The sequence below is a fragment of the Miscanthus floridulus genome, chromosome 11 (assembly GCF_019320115.1).
Source record: "Miscanthus floridulus cultivar M001 chromosome 11, ASM1932011v1, whole genome shotgun sequence".
Classification (NCBI taxonomy): Eukaryota; Viridiplantae; Streptophyta; class Magnoliopsida; order Poales; family Poaceae; genus Miscanthus; species Miscanthus floridulus.
Genome location: NC_089590.1, coordinates 83508219 through 83528031, shown reverse-complemented (window position 1 = coordinate 83528031; position 19813 = coordinate 83508219). Strand labels below are relative to the sequence as shown.

The 19813-nt window shown below is 47.9% G+C and overlaps 1 protein-coding gene and 1 pseudogene across 1 annotated transcript; one reads left to right on the top strand and one right to left on the bottom strand.

Annotated features, from left to right (window-relative positions):
- The first annotated feature begins 7365 nt into the window (after nucleotides 1–7365).
- Nucleotides 7366–9671, top strand: LOC136492898 (uncharacterized; annotated as a pseudogene).
- A 6441-nt stretch (nucleotides 9672–16112) lies between these two features.
- Nucleotides 16113–17117, bottom strand: LOC136494438 (protein SMALL AUXIN UP-REGULATED RNA 51-like). Its single transcript, XM_066490605.1, has one exon. It carries the CDS (start codon nucleotides 17036–17038, stop codon nucleotides 16532–16534), a length of 507 nt encoding a protein of 168 aa, XP_066346702.1. The 5' UTR covers nucleotides 17039–17117; the 3' UTR covers nucleotides 16113–16531.
- Nucleotides 17118–19813: the final 2696 nt, after the last annotated feature.

The window sequence follows — 19813 nt, the reverse complement described above, 5'->3', positions numbered from 1 at the left end:
TTCAGGCAGCGACAGCTAGAGCAGATAACTCAGTAGTACTTGTTAGATTGATCTCCCAACCAATAAGCCCAACGGCCTATTGGGCCTTGGTCACGCGCTCTGATCGGGGGCGCCCAACCCTACATGGTTGGTGGGCCCCCGTCGCACTGCGCTATATAAAGAGGTGGGGGGCTGTAACAACCCGGGTTTTTGGAGAAGCCAAAAATACGAACTTTTTAAAAATTTTCCTGCAATGTGTGAAGCATGTAAACGTTAGGTCAAACACGAGTCAAACCCGCTATCGAAACGTTGCATGCATATAGAATTGTTTGTAGAGATTTGCCGGAGCTCTTTTGTTGCCTCGTGTTTGAGTCTTGGTTTCATTTTGGAGAAGCACAATCTATAGCAACTCCCTTGGATTCCTCGCGGGATTATTCTGACTCTCCCGTGATCCTCTCATTCTATTAAAACCTGGACCAACGAGACCAAGCCCCGAAGTTTCCCTTCTGGAACCTTCCTAGAATGCTCACTTGCCCGTGCCTCCAAATGATCGCCACGTCGTACCGGCTGTTGCATCAACGCCGCGAACACCGGCGCACTCCTCACGAACCCTAGCGTCAATTTTTGGTAAATCATCTCTACTAAATCCTTGGCTAGTGGGCTGCACAAGCGTTCATGCTCCTGCGCCTATTTGGCTAACAACGTGGAGCACGTATAGAAGCTGCATGCTCCTGTAGTCGTTTGTGGCTTGTACAGGAACCACGTAATTAGGAAGCCATCTGGAATGCACTACACAAGCCACCGTGCAATGTATACATGTATATATGATCATGTACACATACATATACTAATGCCCAACAGCAAGTGTGCAGCCCAGTCCACCGACGTGGCCTAGCCCAAGGCAGCACGCCGCTGAGCTGCCTGTCCTCAAGCGCTCGCACACGTAAAGCTGCCGCCGTCGTTGCATGCCTCTGTACATCCCTGGGACCCGATCGTCAGCCGCGAGAGCCAAGAACAGCCGCTCGCTCCACGCATACGAAGTCGCCGCGCTCTGCATGTGCATCACCCAGCGGCCCGACGCCCGGCCCCACCAGCCAGCCGCACAGACCAAACTCGCGTACGCTCAACGCGAAGGAGCCACGGACGCTGTTAGCTTTCCCGACGCCCGGCCGTTTCCTTCGTCCTCTCCGTACCGAGACGCTCCGCTGCTTTCCGTCAACAGCAGCCAACGCCGATGGATGCCCACCTGCTCCCAGCATCGGATGCATGCCACGTCGCGCGCCCGTCACATCAATGGCATGGACACCGGGGCCTTGCCCTGGAACCCTAGCTGTCCGCGCCCATAAGTAGCTGAGCCGCCACCATCTTCTTCTTCCTCCCAGTGCACCGCCCCTCTTCTTCTTCCTCCAAGCCACCGCCATCTCGTCCTCGCTGCCCTCCAGTCTGGGCGTAGCGTCTGGAGCCCCCCCTCGCTGGCCGCGGACACGATCCATCACCCCAAGCCAAGCTCCTTCCCCGCCCGCGACGTGAGCACGTCGTGACGCCGCGCTGTCCCGAGCCTCTGTACCAGCGCCATGGCACCACGACGACGCCCACGCATGCGGCATCGGCACCCTCTGCCCCTGCCCGCACTGCCCGAGGAGCTGGAGTCCGCAGCGCCGCGCCACGCCGGAGCCGCACGGACGTCGTCAAGCACGCCGCCATCGCGAGCACCTCCCACCCTGCGACACTGTCCTCCACGTCGTCGTCCTCGCCGGAGCACACCGCGACGCCGCCACGGGGAGCCACCTCGCCAACGGCCGAAGCCACCACGGGAACGCCTTCTGCTGCCGTCGAGCCCTCCGGTGAGGACCTCAGCCTCAAAGCCTCACTTTCTGTGCGCTACCTGGTTGTCTGCCTGTCCGACCTTCGAGCCAGCGGTGTCTTCCGCTACCCCCGCACAACGGCGCTCTCTCGGCGCCGCCCACACCACGCAGACGCAGCCAAGGCTCGAGCTATTCAGCTGTTCGCCAATCTTGCCGGCCCAGCCGTCGAACCGTTTCCTTGATGAGAGGCAGGGATGGATGCCGCCGCTGCCGATCATGAACTATCGCACATGCCTCGGCCCGGCACCTGCACGCACACACATGCATGACGTAGCATGGCGCCCCTCGTGCCCGTGTTGCTCGCGCCAGCCATCGCCTTGCCGACCACCCAAGCCCTGGTCGTCCGTCGTCTAGCCAAATGGCCACGCCGCGGTTCCCGACAGACTCGTCCGGTATCGCACCGAACACATAGCGGCCGCCCTTCTGCCCTCGCCTTCAGGGGACACAGAAGCCCAAGGTGCCAGCTTTCGAAGCCGCTTGCCATCCTTCACCTTACACAGGCACGCCGCCACGATCGCTTGCGTCGGCATGATCATAGACACCTGCACACGCCACCGCACGGCCCTGTGCAGCCAAGGAACCACATCGAGCTCTCAGCCTAGCCGCCGTCGCGCACGCACGTCCAATAGCACCTGTACGCGGACGCCATATCGCCGGGCCCCTGCACCCCCGTGGCTTTTGGTGCCGCTGTCGCACTCACGACCCTAACCACCGACTCAAGACCCAAACTTGATCTCGGCGAGCTCCAGCAAGCCACTGGGGCAAGACGCGTGCCATCACCGGCGACACCACCGGTCGTAGGACTCGCCGTCTCGTGCACGCGCGCGGTTGCGCCAGGAACGCAGAGGCGTTCGTCTCCAGTTCCCTGTTCTACCAAGTAGAGAAGTGAAGCCTGAGACCAGCACAAGCCACCACCATGCCCATGGCTGAAGCCATCATCAGAGCACCACCGCTCGCCACGGCTGCCGGTCGAGCGCACACGCATGGCAGCCAAGTGCCCGTGCATGCCGCGCTCTCTGAGCCTCACCTTCCCAGACGCACCGAGCACCAAGCCGCCGGCCTGCTAGTAGCCACGGCCTCGCTACCAGTCGCTGCTCCAAGCCGATCCACCACGCCGTGTTCCACCGCGCCGAGCACCTCGCCGTGGCAGTCAAGCCTCGCCTTTTCTCATCGCAGATGCCATCATCCTCCCTGCCTATGCCGTCCTGACCTCGCCGTGCGACTGCATGACTAGCGTGGCCATGGCGTCGACATGCCACGGCCACGACCGCGTCGCCATGAGCCACCGTCGCCTTCCTCTCCTTCGCCGAGCCACGCCAACCATGCTTCGCTGGCCTCTATGCCCCGCCTCTGTAGTACCCATCTCTAGGAGCTGCACCGCGTCGGGCTCCTTTACATGGTACCGCACACCACCACGAGGGCTTCGATAGGGCGCGACACAGCGCTAACCGGCCACAGCAGAGCCCGCGGCCACGACCACCGATGCTGTCCTCGACCATGAAGCCGACCACGACGTGCCCCTGCTTCGACACGGAACCACGACCGGAGCTGCGACCTCGACCTTATTGGCCTTGCTGCCCTGCTACACCATGCTGGAGCGCCACCACTAGCCATGGCTGCGCCAAGCCTCAACCCCGTCTTGGCCACGGCAAGCATAAGCGCATACTGCAATGCCTCGTCTTCACTGAATCCATGCCACCGCAACGCTGTGCTCTGTCTCCTCGTTCAAGCCGTGGACGCGTACATGGTCGCCGTCCCGCAGCACCTCCCCGCTAATCCGCGCCTTGCCCAAACAGCCGGTGAGCCACCAACGCCTATAACCCTTGCCTTTCTTTTCCATGTTCTTTTCGTACTTGTTGACCTTGATCATCAATATCATTTATCTACACTGTTATTTGATCTATCAATATCCATTGCCTATACATGATCATGATCTTTATTTATTCTATGCCTGTGTCGTGCCTTCGTCGCCGGTCTATCTATCTTCTTGTGATTGCTATGGAGAAGTGCTACTCCACGTCGCGTCGTGTGTGGTCGGTTGTCGAGTCGTGGTTCGTTGTTGTGCCTTGTGGTCCTTCGTGGGTTGTTCGTGTGTCTTATGTGGACCGTGCCTTCGAGCCGGTTGGGAAACGTTGTGTTCGTCCATCTCGGTCGTGGGTTTACCCCGCCGTGGCCGTGGTGCCGAGCATAACTCGTTCCCTTGTGTTTTGTTGTCTTCGTAGTGCCATGATCGAAAGCTCCTACCTACGTCCCTAGGATGCAGTCACCATGGACTTGATATCGTTATCGATGCGGTTCTCATCCGCACCATTCGAGCCCTGTGAGACCTAATCTAGTGGGATATGAGATAGGGGACGACAATCGTGGTACCAGCGGGAGCCAACTCGTGTAGGTACAGCTTGTAGCCGCGAGTTCACCTCGCCATGACCATCGGGCTCTACCTCTCCTTCTCTCGTTCTTGTCCTAACCACCTCGTATGTTTGTACCACCTCTACCACGGCGTTCCTTCAGGTCTAGCGATGACAACCACATCACTACGAGCCACAGGAATAGCCTTGTGCCGTTTAGTTGCACGGTTGTGATGCCCTATGAGTTGGTTTGGGTTGTGGATCGTGCCTCTTTTCGTCCAACTTTCGTCCGTTCCATGACAAGATGGTCGAAGGAGTGCGGGTTCCATTCTTTCTTCTTCCTCTCTTGTTCTAAATCCCCGTCGATCTAGTAAGATGTGGATTGAGCTTTTGGCTTGTTTGGTGCTTGTTGCTCTTTAGATTCCACTTCCCCGATTCCCGTCGTTGCCATGGCGAGTGGATCAGAGGAAGGTGAATCTTGTGTTCCCCTCTTTTGGTTCTCTCGTGCTTAAGCTCTTGTATGCTTGTACCTTCTTCGACCGTAGCATTTCTGTGGTTCTTGCGGTGACAACCGCACCGCTAAGAACCCTAGGGATGTCTTAGTGCATTTAGTGCACCTAGGTCGTGGTACCCTACAAGTAACTTGGACACTCGTGTTCTTTGTGTGTTGCTCCCCTCCAATGCCTCATCTCTTGCCATGGCGTGTGTATTGGAAGTAGACCGCCTCTCCTCTCTCTTCTCTTCTCTCCCCGTTCCATCCTCTCTTGGTTCTCGTCAAGTATAATGGTGTACGGATTGAGAGAGAACGGAACTTCTCCTACTCGTAGTCCTTTTGGTTCTCGACAGTCTCCATGGCGCAAGAATCGAAGACCGCGAGCTGTGGTGTTTGCTTGGAATGAGCTAGGGCCTATGCCATTTCTATTTAAGTTGTACCGGTCGACACGATCGACCCAGGAAGTACTGGCTAGGCTAAGACCTAAGTTTGTGCTTAGCAAATCACCACTTGCATTTCTTTGGCCCAGGGATCGGACATCCGCCGAGAGGGCTAAGTCATTTCCCCTTTTTGTGTTCTTCTGGTGTAGTTCTTCTACGCCTTGTTGCCTCTCTTTCCGCAGTCTTTCTAGGTTTAGTGGTCTGATAGCTCTTTCGCTTGTCGCTGTTTCGAGGTAGTCGCGTCAAGTATAGCGATGATCGGATCGGGACCGTTAGAGGAAGGACATGCGGGTGGAGGAAGTACCATGGAGGAGTATGACTACAAGTGCACCGAGGATCTCAGAAAAGACCTTTAACAGGTGTCCCACGTCCCACCCAACCTCGTAGAACCTATTAGACATGCTACAATGTAGATGCTAGTGCTTTACTTTTATGCAAATGAACTGTGATAGGTTGCATGGTAGATTGCTTGTGAGCCATTACCTTGTCGCAACCTATTCCCCTGCACACCCGCTATTAGGCTAGACGCTCGCATTCTACTTACTGCTTTACTTTCACTACGCATTATACCTGTGATGTGATGCTTGGTGAAGGGATAACATGAGTGGATAAGGCACGTGGTGCCGATAACTTGGTAAAATTGGATAATGAACTTGGGGAGATCTTGGCGTGCGTCTTGGGTGTGTGGTGAGGGTTGAGTCTATCGGATAGGATCCTACGACGAGTCTTTGGGGCAAGTCATGCCGGTGGGGTGCGACCTGGGCATCCCTCGTGGGAGGTACCTGTGGCGGGTGCATGTGAGAGCAGACGGGGTGTTGGTTATCCCCGGTGGAGGTGCCGTCGAGGCACGGGGTGTTGGTTATCCCCTTGAGAAGATATCCTATCCGGTCCCCCTAAGGACTGGTATGTCTTGAGAACCGGAATCATAGGACCCTTCATGCACACCACTCGCTCCTGATGGGCGGGAGACGATTACCCGACTGACTAGGGCGGTGCCACTACTACTAGGTTGGAAGGTGATAGTGTAGGGAGGTACGGGCATGGGGGCCCACACCCTCCCAAGACAGCGTAGTGACCCTGGGGGCCCGGTACTACGTCTCACAGTCTCAGCGTTTCGGTGGACTCCGGGGTGGCCCAGGGCTGAGTGGTAGGGTGGTACCGTACCGGTTGGGAGGCAGTCGGCATCAGCCTAGGCGGGGCACCGCCGATGATGGTGATCTTGTGGATTTCTAGGTGTACACGCTCTGCAGAGTCGATCAATCTATACGTATAGCCGCGTCCGCGGATATGGACATTCCTATGACCTACGCTTCACTTGACTAGCGAGAGGAGTCCTTTCTACCTTCCCCCCTGGGTTTTGGTGTTGGATCCGGCTTTGGCCGTTGAGGCAAGGTACGAGTGGGAGTCGACCTTGCCGCCTAGAGAGTGAGAGTGTGGTGAGATGTGTGTGATGGGATGGGTGAACGTGTGGATGAGATGGGTTAAAACTTGATGAACTATTATTATAAAACCTTGTTGAACATGCATTGGGAAACCTACAGCCATATATAGGCTTTTTCATCTACCCTTGCATTCCACTTACCACAAAGCATACGCAAAAGCATAGGGTGGGAGACAGTGGCCAGTACAAATCGTACTGATAGATTTTGGACAGGTTTGGACGAAATCTACTAAGACCACGAGGACTTGGAATAGGAGTAGATGGTCTCGTGCCTACGCTCAAGTGTGGTTGAGAAGATGGAGTCTACGCCCGCTGACATTCTACGCCAACTCTGATGACTGCCGTAAAGGAGGAGCCTTCACCCGCTGATGCGCTACAACGACTCTGATGAAGATGTGTGTGCGTTTTCTCTAGATTAATCGATGTAATGGGTGTGCTAACCAGTGTTGTATAGCTTGTGTAAACTTGTAAATCTGCGATGTATGACTATGATATCAGCTGATAATTGATAATGAGATGGATTGCTTTCGTGATCTACTACATTATAAATCGTATCTGTGGATTTTCCCTTCGAGGAAAATCGAGATCGTTTCAGGGGCCGGCGGCTTGAGGTACGAGGTTCATCGTGAGCTGCAAACCCCACCGATAAACCCTAGATCGATCTGAGAGGGCGCGCAGCCAGCGACGGGAAGCTCCACTGACTTCATTGTCGCCACTGCACTGCATCACCGTCTCTACTGCATCACCTCTCCTCACCGACCGCCGCTGCCCGTGTGCTGCCTCCATCAACGAACCAGCGATGGCCGGATCGAGCTCCAACTCCACGGGATCCGATGGTCTGTGAACTCCTCACTCTCATCTCCTTTCTCCCACTCTCTGCCTGTTCTAGTTCATCATGTTCAACAGTACATCCGCCTAGATCTACCCTAGTCAATCCACAGAAACTAACAATGGTATCAGAGCCTTTCTAGCGGTAGATCTAGATTGAGGAAAGAAAGAAATCAAACCCTAACCCTCAATCGGGTACGGGAAAAGTGCGAACAGATTGAGACATGGTCTCAACATCGAACCCTAACCCTAAATCAGATCGGGTACGGGAAAAGTGGACACGGTTTCAACAAAAAAAAAAGAAACCCTAACCCTAGCAGTTAGTCAGCCTAGGGTGTAGATCTTGGTTTTCCGAATCAAAAGCAACGAAAAATGAATGAAAAGAAAAGTGAATTCGAACTCGATTCGGATTCAATAGAAGCAAACCCTAACCCTAAAAAGGAAGCCTACCTGGGCTTTTACCCACCACCGGCGGCATCGCCACCGCGCGGAAAGGAGACCGTGGCGTCGCTCCCGAACGGTGCGCGGGATAGAGCCGAGATCCACACTGCACCTCGCACGCGCGGTCATGGCAACAGGGCACCACCATGCGGCCCCTCGACGGCGGCGTGCTCAGCCTCAGGCGAGCACGCATGCCGGCGAGAGGGCGCTGGACGGAGCCACTCTTCTTCTCCCTCGGCCACTGAGGACGGCTGCTGCTGCGGGTCTCTCCGAGCTGCGCTGCGCGATGAGAGAGAAGGGGAGGGAGAGAATGAACCTAGGGTTTCTAGAGGGGTGTGGCCGGGGCGAGTTTTTATTCGGCCAAAAAGCGAGGAGAACCGTCGGTCAGAGATCAACGGCCACCAGCACATCGGGCCACATTCAGCCCAGGTGGGGAAAGGAACTCGCGGCCCAGCCCTAGGTTGCTGCCTGGGCGCGGAGGAGGCGTCGCGCGCGTCCGCGCGAGCCGGCCGTGGGCTCTACTGGGCCACGAGAAATCAGCTGGGCCGGGAGCGCTGGCGCGCGCGCGTGAAGCAGGCCATGGGCCGCATTTCGCTGGGCCGCCGCTGAACAGAGCAAAAAATTCAATTTTATTTTCCAGAAGCAAATTTTGATGCATATTCGAATGATTTGAACTAAGTTTTGATGTTAATTTCTGTACAAAATTTATCCAATGATATTTTTGTTCAGTAAATAGTAAAGTTGCTTCTGGAAAATATCATCATGAGAATTTTATTCAAAGTTTCCGCTGCGTATTTAAAGTTGTTATGGACTTTTAATTAAATTTAAACCAACGGAAGAATTTGATTTTAAGACCCAAGAAATGAATATGAATTGATTATAATGTTGTTATTATTCTGACCAACGTTGATTAATAGCAATATTATAATGTTGATGTAATTATGGTTTTTTGTTATGCATTATTTCTATTTCTGCCCAACGGTGATGTGGATTTAATGTATAAAACAATTGTATGTTTTAATTTTGACCAACATTGAAACTAAGGCATGCAAATTATTGTTGTTTTATTTTATATATATTATGTTCTCACTTTAAAGAGAAATTGTGTTTTCAGGAGGATACTCCTTGATGGCTTATATCAAAGATATCCCAACTCTCAAAGGGGATAACTATATTGAGTGGAAGAAAAAGATAGACATGTCTTTCATCCTCGTTGAGGTGGACTGGGTAGTCACCACACCGTGTCCCAAAGAACTTGTGGCATCGATGAGGGAGACAGATGAGATTGATGCTGCATGGCAGAACAGAGAGCAGGATTTTGCTCCCGTAAAGATGTCCTATGACCTTGAGCATAGGAAATGGGTCACTGCCAACAAGAAGTGTTTGGCAGTGATAAAGAACACGATTGAGCCTACTATTGTGGGCTCAATTTCAGACCGTGACACGGTCATAGAGTACCTAGAAAGAATAAAGAGTCAGTTCACTGGCTCTTCAAAGACATATGCAACCTAGCTAATCAAGCAGCTGGTAACAGAAAGGTACTCTGGTAGCGGCAGTGGCATTAGAGAGCACATACTGAGAATGAGCAATCTAGCATCTAAGCTCAAACCAATGGATTTGGCACTCAAGGATGAGTTTCTTATTCATTTGATTTTTTCTTCTTTACCCAAAGAATTTGACACCTTTGTTGTTAATTACAACATACAACCTGAAAAATGGGATTTAGAAAAGCTCATAGCCATGTGTGTGCAGGAGGAGGAAAGAATAAAAGTTTCAAAAGGTGGTACTGTCAACTACCTAAAAGATAAGAAAAAGAACTATAATAACAGTTCTTCCTCCAAGTCATCTGGAAAGGGTCCCATGCAACAGTCTCAGAACAAGCAATTCCCAGTGGATAAAGATCAATGTATCTACTGTAAGAAGACGGGACATTATAAGAAGAATTGTCTTGATTTCCTAAAGATGATAATGAAAAATAAAGGTGAGAACATTATTACATTCGTAAATGAATCCTTGTATGTAAAGTTTTTAAAATATACTTGGTGGATTGATTTAGGTGCAACTATTCATGTTGCTAATTCATTACAGGGATTCCGTTCGATGAGAACTTTGCAAAGAAGCGAAAGTTTCATTAAAGTCGCAAATGGAGTACAAGCAAATGTTGAGGCCGTTGGAGATCTTCCTCTAGAGCTTGCTGATGGCTTCATACTTTTTCTCAGAGATGTTCTTTATGTACCTTCTTTGCAAAGAAACTTGATTAGTGTATCAAAGTTGGACCATGATGGTTATAATTGCCATTTTGAAAATGGCAAATGTCAGATATTGTTTAATAATAAATGTATTGGTCTTGCCTTCCGACAAGACGAGCTTTATTTGTTATCACTTCGTGAAAATGTGAATTCCATATGTGATGTGAATGAGAATGTATCCTCATCGAACAATGCAAACAGAAAACGAAAGAGAGCTCATAATGCGTTGTCGAAATTATGGCACTGTCGTTTAGGTCATATTTCGAGAGGGAGAATAGAAAGACTAGTTAAGAATGATATTCTTCCTCCATTAGAGCTCTCAGATTTAGAACAATGTAGAGATTTCATAAAAAGAAAGTATGTAAAGAAAATTAAGAAAGATGCCAAACGAAGCGCAGGAATTCTATAGATTATTCACACAGACATATGTGGTCCTTTTCCTATGAAAAGTGTGGATGGTTATGATTCATTCATAATATTCACAGATGATTACTCTCGTTTTGGCTACATTTATCCAATTAATGAAAGAACAAAAGCGTTGGATAAATTCAAAATATTTAAAGCAGAAGTTGAAAATCAGCATGATTTAAAGATTAAGATAGTCAGGTCTGACTGTAGGGGAGAGTACTACGGTCAGCATACCCCATATGGACAAGTTCCTGGACCTTTTGCAAGGTTCTTACAGGAGAATGGTATAGTCGCCCAATATTCAACACCGGGTGAACCTCAGCATAATGGAGTAGTTGAAAGGCGTAACCGTACCCTGATGGATATGGTGCATAGTATAATAAGTTACTCCACTTTACCGATGAGTCTGTGGATGGAGGCGTTAAAAACCGCCATTCATATTCTCAATAGAGTACCAAGTAAGTCAGTATCCAAAACACCGTATGAGTTGTGGATAGGAAGAGTACCCTCACTTAACCACTTGCGTGTGTGGGGGAGCCCTGCTAAGGCTAAAGTTTTTAACCCAAACATTGAGAAGCTAGATCCCAAAATAGTGAGTTGCCATTTCATTGGCTACCTAAAAAAGTCAAAAGGTTTTCGTTTCTACTGTCCTAACAGACATACAAAGTTTGTGGAAACGAGACACGCTGTCTTCCTAGAGGATGAAATGATTAGGGGGAGCATGGTAGCTCGAGAAATTGACCTTGAAGAGAAGCGGGTGTATGCACCCACTCCAATAATTCATGAGCCATTTTTCTCACTACCTGTCGTTGCTGCACCGATAGTACAAGACACTGTGGTGCCAGCACCTGTTATTATCCCGCCTGTGGCAACAATGAATGATGATGAGGAACCTGTTCCTCAGGATCCTATAGAACCTGTTGCCACACATGAGGGGGAGCAACAACAGCCTCAAACAGAAAATGTGTCAAATGAGGAGGCCCCTAGAAGGTCTCAAAGAGTTAGAAAATCAGTTATTCCTGCTGATTATGAAGTGTACAACACTGAAGAATTTCAAACTTTATTTGAAGAAGCCATGAAAAGTGATCATTCATCAAAGTGGCTTGAGGCCATGGAAGATGAAATGAGATTAATGAATGCAAATAAAGTTTGGGATTTGGAGATAATTCCTAAAGGAGCCAAAACAGTAGGCTGTAAATGGGTCTACAAAACAAAACTTAACTCTCAAAGAAATATAGAGAGATATAAAGCTCGACTTGTGGCAAAAGGCTTTACACAAAGAGAAGGGATTAATTACAATGAGATATTTTCTCCAGTCTCATGTAAGGATTCCTTCAGAATCATAATGACATTAGTGGCACATTACGATTTAGAATTACATCAGATGGATGTAAAGACGGCATTTCTCAACGGAGACTTAGAAGAAAATGTTTACATGGCACAATCGAAATGTTTTGTCATGGAAGGAAAAGAACGTTTGGGATGCCGCCTAAAGAAATCCATTTATGGATTAAAACAAGCTTCAAGAAAGTGGTACTTAAAGTTTGATCAGACAATAAAGAATTTTGAATTTAAAGATAATGTTGAGGACAATTGTGTCTACGCAAAGTTTAAGAATGGGAAATTTATCTTCCTTGTCCTGTATATGGATGATATCTTACTTGCTAGTAGTGATGTCAGTCTACTACTGGAAACAAAGAAGTTTTTGTCCTCAAAATTTGATATGAAAGATCTTGATGAAGTTTCGTTCGTTCTAGGGATCGAGATTCACCGAGATAGAAGTAAAGGGGTATTAGGACTGTCACAAAAGGCATATATAGAAAAAGTCTTAAAGAAATTCAGTATGCACAAATATAGTCCCTCACCTGCTCCGATAGTCAAGGGCGACATATATAGGAATTTTCAATGCCCCAGGAACCAATATGAGATCGATCAAATAAAAGTGGTTTCATATGCTTCAGCTGTCGGAAGCTTGCAATATGCTTAAGTGTGTACGCGCCCTGACTTGGCATTTGTTACCGGGTTACTTGGCAGATTTCAGAGCAATCCTAGAATAGAACACTGTAAATTGGTAAAAAAAGTCTTGCGTTATTTGCAAGGAACGAAAGGCCTCATGATGACGTATAGAAGATCTAATTCACTCCATATAGTGGGATATTCAGATTCTGATTATGCGGGAGATAATAGAAAATCCACATCTGGATATGTGTTTACTCTCGCAGAGGGAGCTATTTCATAGAAAAGCTCAAAGCAAACCGTCACTACATCGTCCACAATGTATGCCGAGTTTGTAGCGTGTTATGAGGCAACGGGACAGGTGAACTGGTTAAAGAAGTTCATACCCGGTTTGAAGGTGGTTGACGACATCAATAGACCACTGAAGTTATACTGCGATAATAATCCAGCAGTACAGTATGCTCACAACAATATGTCAAGTGGTGCTGCCAAACACATTGACATAAAGTATTATGTTGTGAAGGATAAAGTCCGGGATCAAATGATAAGTCTTAAGCATATAAGTACCGAAAAGATATTCGCAGATCCGCTTACAAAAGGCTTACCACCCAACGTGTTCAGAGAACATGTAGCCGGCATGGGTTTAAGGGAAAGCCTATGATTCCTGGACTATAAAAGGCCCAAAAGTTAAAGTAACTATTTCAGATAAGAGACGTGCATTGTAGCTGTTAAATCTATCGGTGATTGACCGTGACGATGAAACATGCTCTATGCATCATCTGTGAAGAAATGAGTAAGGATAAAAGGATTGAAGTTTAAAGTTTAAAGATAAAAGTAATAGTGAGATCAAAGGGGAGAATGTTAGATTGATCTCCCAACCAATAAGCTCAATGGCCTATTGGGTCTTGGTCACGCGTCCTGATCGGGGGCGCCCAACCCTACATGGTTGGTGGGTCCCCGTCGCACTGCGCTATATAAAGAGGTGGGGGGCCGACGGCTCGAGGTACGAGGTTCACCGTGAGCTGCAAACCCCACCGACAAACCCTAGACCGATCTGAGAGGGCGCGCAGCCAGCGACGGGAAGCTCCACTAACTTCGCCGTCGCTGCTGCACTGCATCACCGTCTCCACTGCGTCACCTCTCCTCACCGATCGCCGCTGCCTGTGTGCTGCCTCCATCAACGAACCAGCGATGGCCGGATCGAGCTCCAACTTCACGGGATCCGATGGTCTGTGAACTCCTCAGTCTCCTCTCCTTTCTCCCACTCTCTGTCTGTTCTAGTTCATCATGTTCAACAGTACATCCGCATAGATCTACCCTAGTCGATCCACGGAAACTAACAGTACTATCTATTGTCTATGATTGCATAGGCCGGCCCGGCCGGTTCTCCTCATCGACAGTCGCGTGAACGGTGAATCCCACATGCGGCGACCCGACTGCCGAAAAACAAGCAGCGGCAGCCGGCAACCAGTACGGGTAGTTTGCGGATGGATGCAATGTGTGTGCTGCACTGCACTGCACTGCGCGCCTTGGTAAATGTGATTCAATGGATCCGTGGGATCCAACGCAGACGCAATGCATATGCAAGTACTGGAGCCGCACCTGCAGGTACGTCCTTGCAGTACCTGGGCTGGGCAATGGCTAGGCTTGGCTGGCGACCCATCATCCATGGCCATAAACACAAGTCTGCCTGCCCCCCAACCTACGTGGACGCTCTCCGTTGCTTGCTTGGCACTTCGCAACGTGCCGAGCACATGCTCGCCTGCGCTCACATGGCCGGTTCTTGCAGTTTCGAAAGGCTCATGGGGATCGGCATGAAATCCAACTAGTTTCCACTTCCCAGATGTGTAACGGTCGAAGATGGCGGTGGTTAAAGACAGTCTAAATGAGGAAATTTCACAGTGCGATTGAGTCGCAAATCTGAATGGTTCAGAAATCTTTGACAGCTTCACCTTTCAGTCTTGACAAATGATAGATAATTGACCCGGTACAAGTCATTCCTTTCGGAGGCGAAATCCTCTTCATTGAGAAGCACGTGCGAAGAATTTGCGGCAAGTTTTTGGCAAACGGCTCATTTGTTCACAATTTCGTATAACGTATACACTGGATGATTGAGTTGGACTGAAGCTTTCAAAATATAGAAGCTGCATATAATTGGGTTGGACTTCAGGGGATCGCGACATCTACGTTCCTCGGGGCGAACGACCTTGTGCTTCTAACCCAAATTTCAACGTAGGTGACTAGGCGTAGTAGACCTCCAGTGAGGTACTGCATGCGCTTGCATTGGGAGGCGAAGCTGATGGATGGACCTTTTTGAGAGGCCAAGATATAAGGACGAGAAGCGATCAGAAGCTTGATTATTTGAAGGTGGAGTGCTTTCCTTGCAGTAACATAGAGATCTCTTCATAATTTGAAGGACTAATTTTCTCACCACGTTTAATGGGAAAAATGCACTAGTAAGATGACAGATGAAATCATTGGGCCGTTAAGTTCCTTTTCATCTAGAAAAAGGACCGTCGCTTTTCCTTTGGGTTCAAGCCAACGAGAAAGGAGGAAAACAGCGAACAAAAAACAAAACATTGACCTGAAAAGGTGCAGAATTAGCACAGAACTCTCAAGGATAAGTAGGAATAGACCATTAGATAACTAGTATCACCACTAATAAAAGGAGAAAATAAAACAGCAAAATGAAACAAAAGAAGGTCAAAGAAACATCAAACTCAGATCTCCTGAGTGTTCTGGAGAAAGAAAAAACCATCATACTTTGACAAGAGTGATTTTTCTCAGATCTCTTGTGCTTACAAAGTTTTTTTTTCATTTTCAAAGTGAAGATATTGTGACAATCATCTTGAGATAATTTCTTATCCACCATTCCTTGGTTACCAATGGAAAAGTTCTCATCTCTTAGCCACAATTTTCTTTCTCCTCTATGCCAATGCCACTGACGTCAAATTGTATAGATAACAATGGTACACAAGGGATGGAAATAATTTAGCTTTGTCATCCCCTATGTGCTATTGGAATTAAGTCCGTCATAGGGACAGTGGCATATAAGGGAAGAAAAATGTCAAGCAACGACGGCGCATGAGTAAGAACTTTTCTAGCAGCAAATGGATGAATTCAATCTTTTCAAGAATTTCTTTAGAAATAGATTGAAATCCTGAAAAAACAAATATGCATTCATCAGGAATATGGAGATTGAATAGGTTTAGTAGAGAGGAGATGAAATCTCATGCAACCTCGGTGTTCATACCCTTCTCAGAAAACATACTAATTGTGTCATGGTTTCATGGGAACATGTACACATCAGTTATCAGCACAATGCTTCAGGAATTCAAAAGCTGCGTTTCTACATCAAACAACTTGCTGCAAATTTGCAGCATACCAGTATCAGAGCTATTGATCATTTCTCCGCTCAGGTAAGTCTTGACTGATGCATATCTCATACTTTGCCTTCATGTGAAGTACAGTAGTCAAAAGCTCTCATCCGAACAAAAAAACAGCAACAATCGGTTATCACTTTAAACAACAACTGATATTCCAGAGTCCATCAAACTATGCACAAATTAATTTTAAAGTAGCAACCATTTCATTACAATATCAGTACTACATAAATGTACTGATGAAGTACATAATATACATCATATTTTATGGTATACCCAACTAGTCAAGATTCTTTATAAACAACTAGTGATGTACTACATAAAGAGCCTTTCTAAAAAAAAGTACTAAATAAAGATAGAATAGCAATTACTGCAAATCAAGGATGACAAAGGACAAACGGAAAGTTTTTTTTTTAAAAAATCGAATCTTTCAGTTTAGAGGTAGCTCCTCCTCATTGCCTTTCAATAGAACACAGAAAACCCTTCGTTTCCACATCATTTTTCCATGATTCGTTGCAACCATTGAGGGCTGCATTACCCAGTCCAGATCAGCTCAGTTCAGCAGAGATAGAAATCAGGCAGTAATTCTAATCCGCGGGGGGAGATACTATGGATTCATCCCACACCACACCACGTTACAAAGAACAAGGAAAAAAAAGAGGAAGAAAATATTCCTTTTTGTTTTGTTCTTGAGCTCCACCTATCTGCAGAGCGGGTTGTTGGGCGTGCCAGGTCCGACCTCGTCGGCGGCGTACTCGACGCTGCAATAACAGAAGGCGGCGTCCTTCTTGTTCTTCTCGACGCCCTTGAGGATGGACTCGAAGACGGGGACCTCGCAGGGGATGCGGAGCACGCCCTCCTGCTGGAAGCCGAACTCCTCCTCGGCCTCCCGCAGCAGCGCCGCGAAGGCGCGGTGCTTCAGGTACTCCATCGGGATCACGAACCTCTGCATCGCGGAGCCCACGCACACGGCGAGGTGGCCCTTGGGCGGCGGCGGAGGGGAGCCCGAGGGCGGACCGTCCGTCAAGGAAAGCGTCCGCTTCAGGAACTTCTTGGCCTTGCTCTCGCCGGCATTGCCCCCGCCGCCGGCGGTGGGCGAGCTTGGCTCCTTGGGGGTGACCGAGAGCTTGCGCCACTTCTTCAGCATCTGCTGCATCCGCACGATCTCGGTGATCTTGTTCGACTTCTTGGCGCCGGACTGCTCCATCTGCTCTTCTTCTTTGTGCTGGGGACGATCTGGGGAAATTTTCTGCTGGTTTTGAGGCGCTCTCAACGAGTTTGTTTTGATGGTGTGGTGGTGTGGTGGAGCTCTGCCGCGACCATCGAGGGGGTTTTAAAGGCAGGAGAGCGATGGGCCCCACCGCCCCAGCTTAGGCTCTTTCTCGGGTGGGTCCCACTTTAGTTTTTTTTTGGTGAATTTCTCCCTGCTGATTCAAGCAAACTGTCGATTAGTTTAACCGGTCAAGAAAGCTCTTCTCTCTCCATCTTCTCTCTCCATCTTCTTAGGCATGATTTCGTCGGTCCTTTCATCTTTCAAACCCAGAGAGGATAATAATGTCCTAAATTTAATCAGATTTATAGAGAAGATTATTAATGTCTACTATATCAAAATCATAAATCATGAAAATACATTTCATAGTGAATATTGTTGTTCTTTTTATACAAACTTGGTCAAACTCAAAATGGTTTGACTTAGGATAACTGAAAATATCTTATTTTAGTATTAAAGAAGTAATTAATGAAGCTCTATGACATGTGGACCCATGTTAACTTTCAAGAACGAGTTACAATTTATCCATTGGATATGTTGTCTATATCTTCGGTTGATGTGTATGTTTCTTATAGATAGTGACTTTACCACTAGAGACATCCTAAATTGCCTCATTTTCTACTACATAGAACAACAAGAGCTGCCCATGTTTGTGTTGGAGACGGTAGTGGATCCACCGCACGACGACCTTTGATCACCACCTAGGCTCGGCTAAGCACAAAGGGAATTTATTTAAAAAAAGGAACGCATTTTTCAAAATAAATATTTTATGTAGTCATAATCTTCTGGGTCCTTTTTTTTTAATCCTCCACTAGCTAAAGACACTCGATATATTTTTCTACAACGTTGTGACCTTGCAATCTCGAACAAAATGCTAGCTTTGGGTCAGTGTGAATGCACAAAAGGTACCCAAAACTTGTTGCTTTTCGGTCACTCGCTAAAATCCATGAAAAATGGATCCAAAACCACTACTTTCTCTATTTTAAATTATAAGACATTTTAGCTCTCTAGATTTATCGGTTTTACTATGTATCTAGACATAGTATATATCTAAGTGTATAGTACAAATTATACATCTAGAAAAACCAAAACCATCTTATAATTTAGAACGAAGGAAGCACAAATCTATAGTCAACTGAGCTAAAATATTCAGCCACACAAAGTGCCTCTACCTATCTCCGGAGCTTTAAATTTGAGAGTGCCTAAAATATCAAACTAGTCAAATAAAATATATTAACATTGCATTTATTTCAAATTTTAAACAGAAATGCTATACAATACATGTGTGTTTTAGCACAAAAAAACATATGGATTTTTGGTGTACTACGGGACCAGGAACGCAACGGGGTCGGTCGGCGTACTTGGGCCGGGAGTGGTGTGGCGCCGTCGAGTCAACGTGGAACGGCCTGGCGCCGCCGAGTCAACGTGGAACGGCCTGGCGCTCGGAGTCACCGCCGCCGTGGCCGTGCCCGTGCCCGTGTGCTAGTCCAGTCCAGCGTCGGCATGCATGAACGGGACGGTCGCGTGTTGGAGACCGGCAGAGCTGACGGAAATAATACACTGCAATGCCACGGTGCCACGGTGATGTCTTCACCGCCATTCTCCACACTTCACGCTGCACTGCACTGCACTACCGGTGAGTCGGTACTCCAAAGTCCAAACGCAGATTGGCAAGTTCAGAAGTTCGTTGCATCTCGTCATCGTATTCGTCTTCGAATCTGTGATTTGTCCTTCCATAGAAAAAAAAATATTTCCTGTGATCTGTGGATCTGTGATCTTGTGATTTATGATTGTCTGAAGGTAGAAGAAGCCTGGAGGTAGAAGAAGGCTGGAGGCTGGAGGTAGAAGAAGGGCGGAGGCTGTTTCCAAAAAAGCAGAAATCGATTTTTTGAAAAAGATTCGAAAAAAGAAAGTAAGTAGAATTAGATTCAAGATAAAAGAAAAAAAGGTTTTAGTAATTAGTAAAAAAATGTGGATCTTAATCATATGGTGTAAAAAAATTTATGTGTTGAAACTGCATAAAACTCATGATTGTGTAGTAGACAGACTCATTTTAAAATATACTCCATATTTTTTTAGAAAAAAACTTAACCAAACTTGGATAAGTCTTAGAACGAACGGACGGAATAGATATAAACCCCTATATGTATGGTTTGTAAAGTTAACTTCTGAACGAGAACTAGCAGTGCTCTCTCCTAGTTGACGTGTTGGAGACGCTGTATAGATTTCTCGCGCCATGCCATTGCCATCTTGGACAAAATGCTGGCTTTTGGGTCAGTCTGTGGATGTGCAAAAGTTATTCAAAACTCGTTGCTTTTCTGACGGCGGCTCAGTCAGATCTAGCGAAGGGAAAATGGATGCAAGACCACCGCAAATCTACCGTCACCTGGACTGAAATATTCAGTCAAACGAAGCGTTGCTGATCTCCAGATCGTTTTGCCAACCAGCAACAGCCCGGCCGCCTTGCTCCGAAAACCGCTAGTTGACCAAAAGTGTCCCCCTTGGCTAGCTTCAGCTGCAACTGCAACAGATCTACAGCAGGTCGGGCGTGTCAGAGCCTCTTGCGGTTTGGGCGGCCAGGAATCCAGCGAGACCTGCATATGCATGCATGCGTCGTGTCTACGAGGTCGCTCCATCGTACTGTACGTCTCGTTCTTCCTGAGCCTGTGTTCAGTTGCAAGGTCAAATTAAAAAAAATACTTGCGATACGTG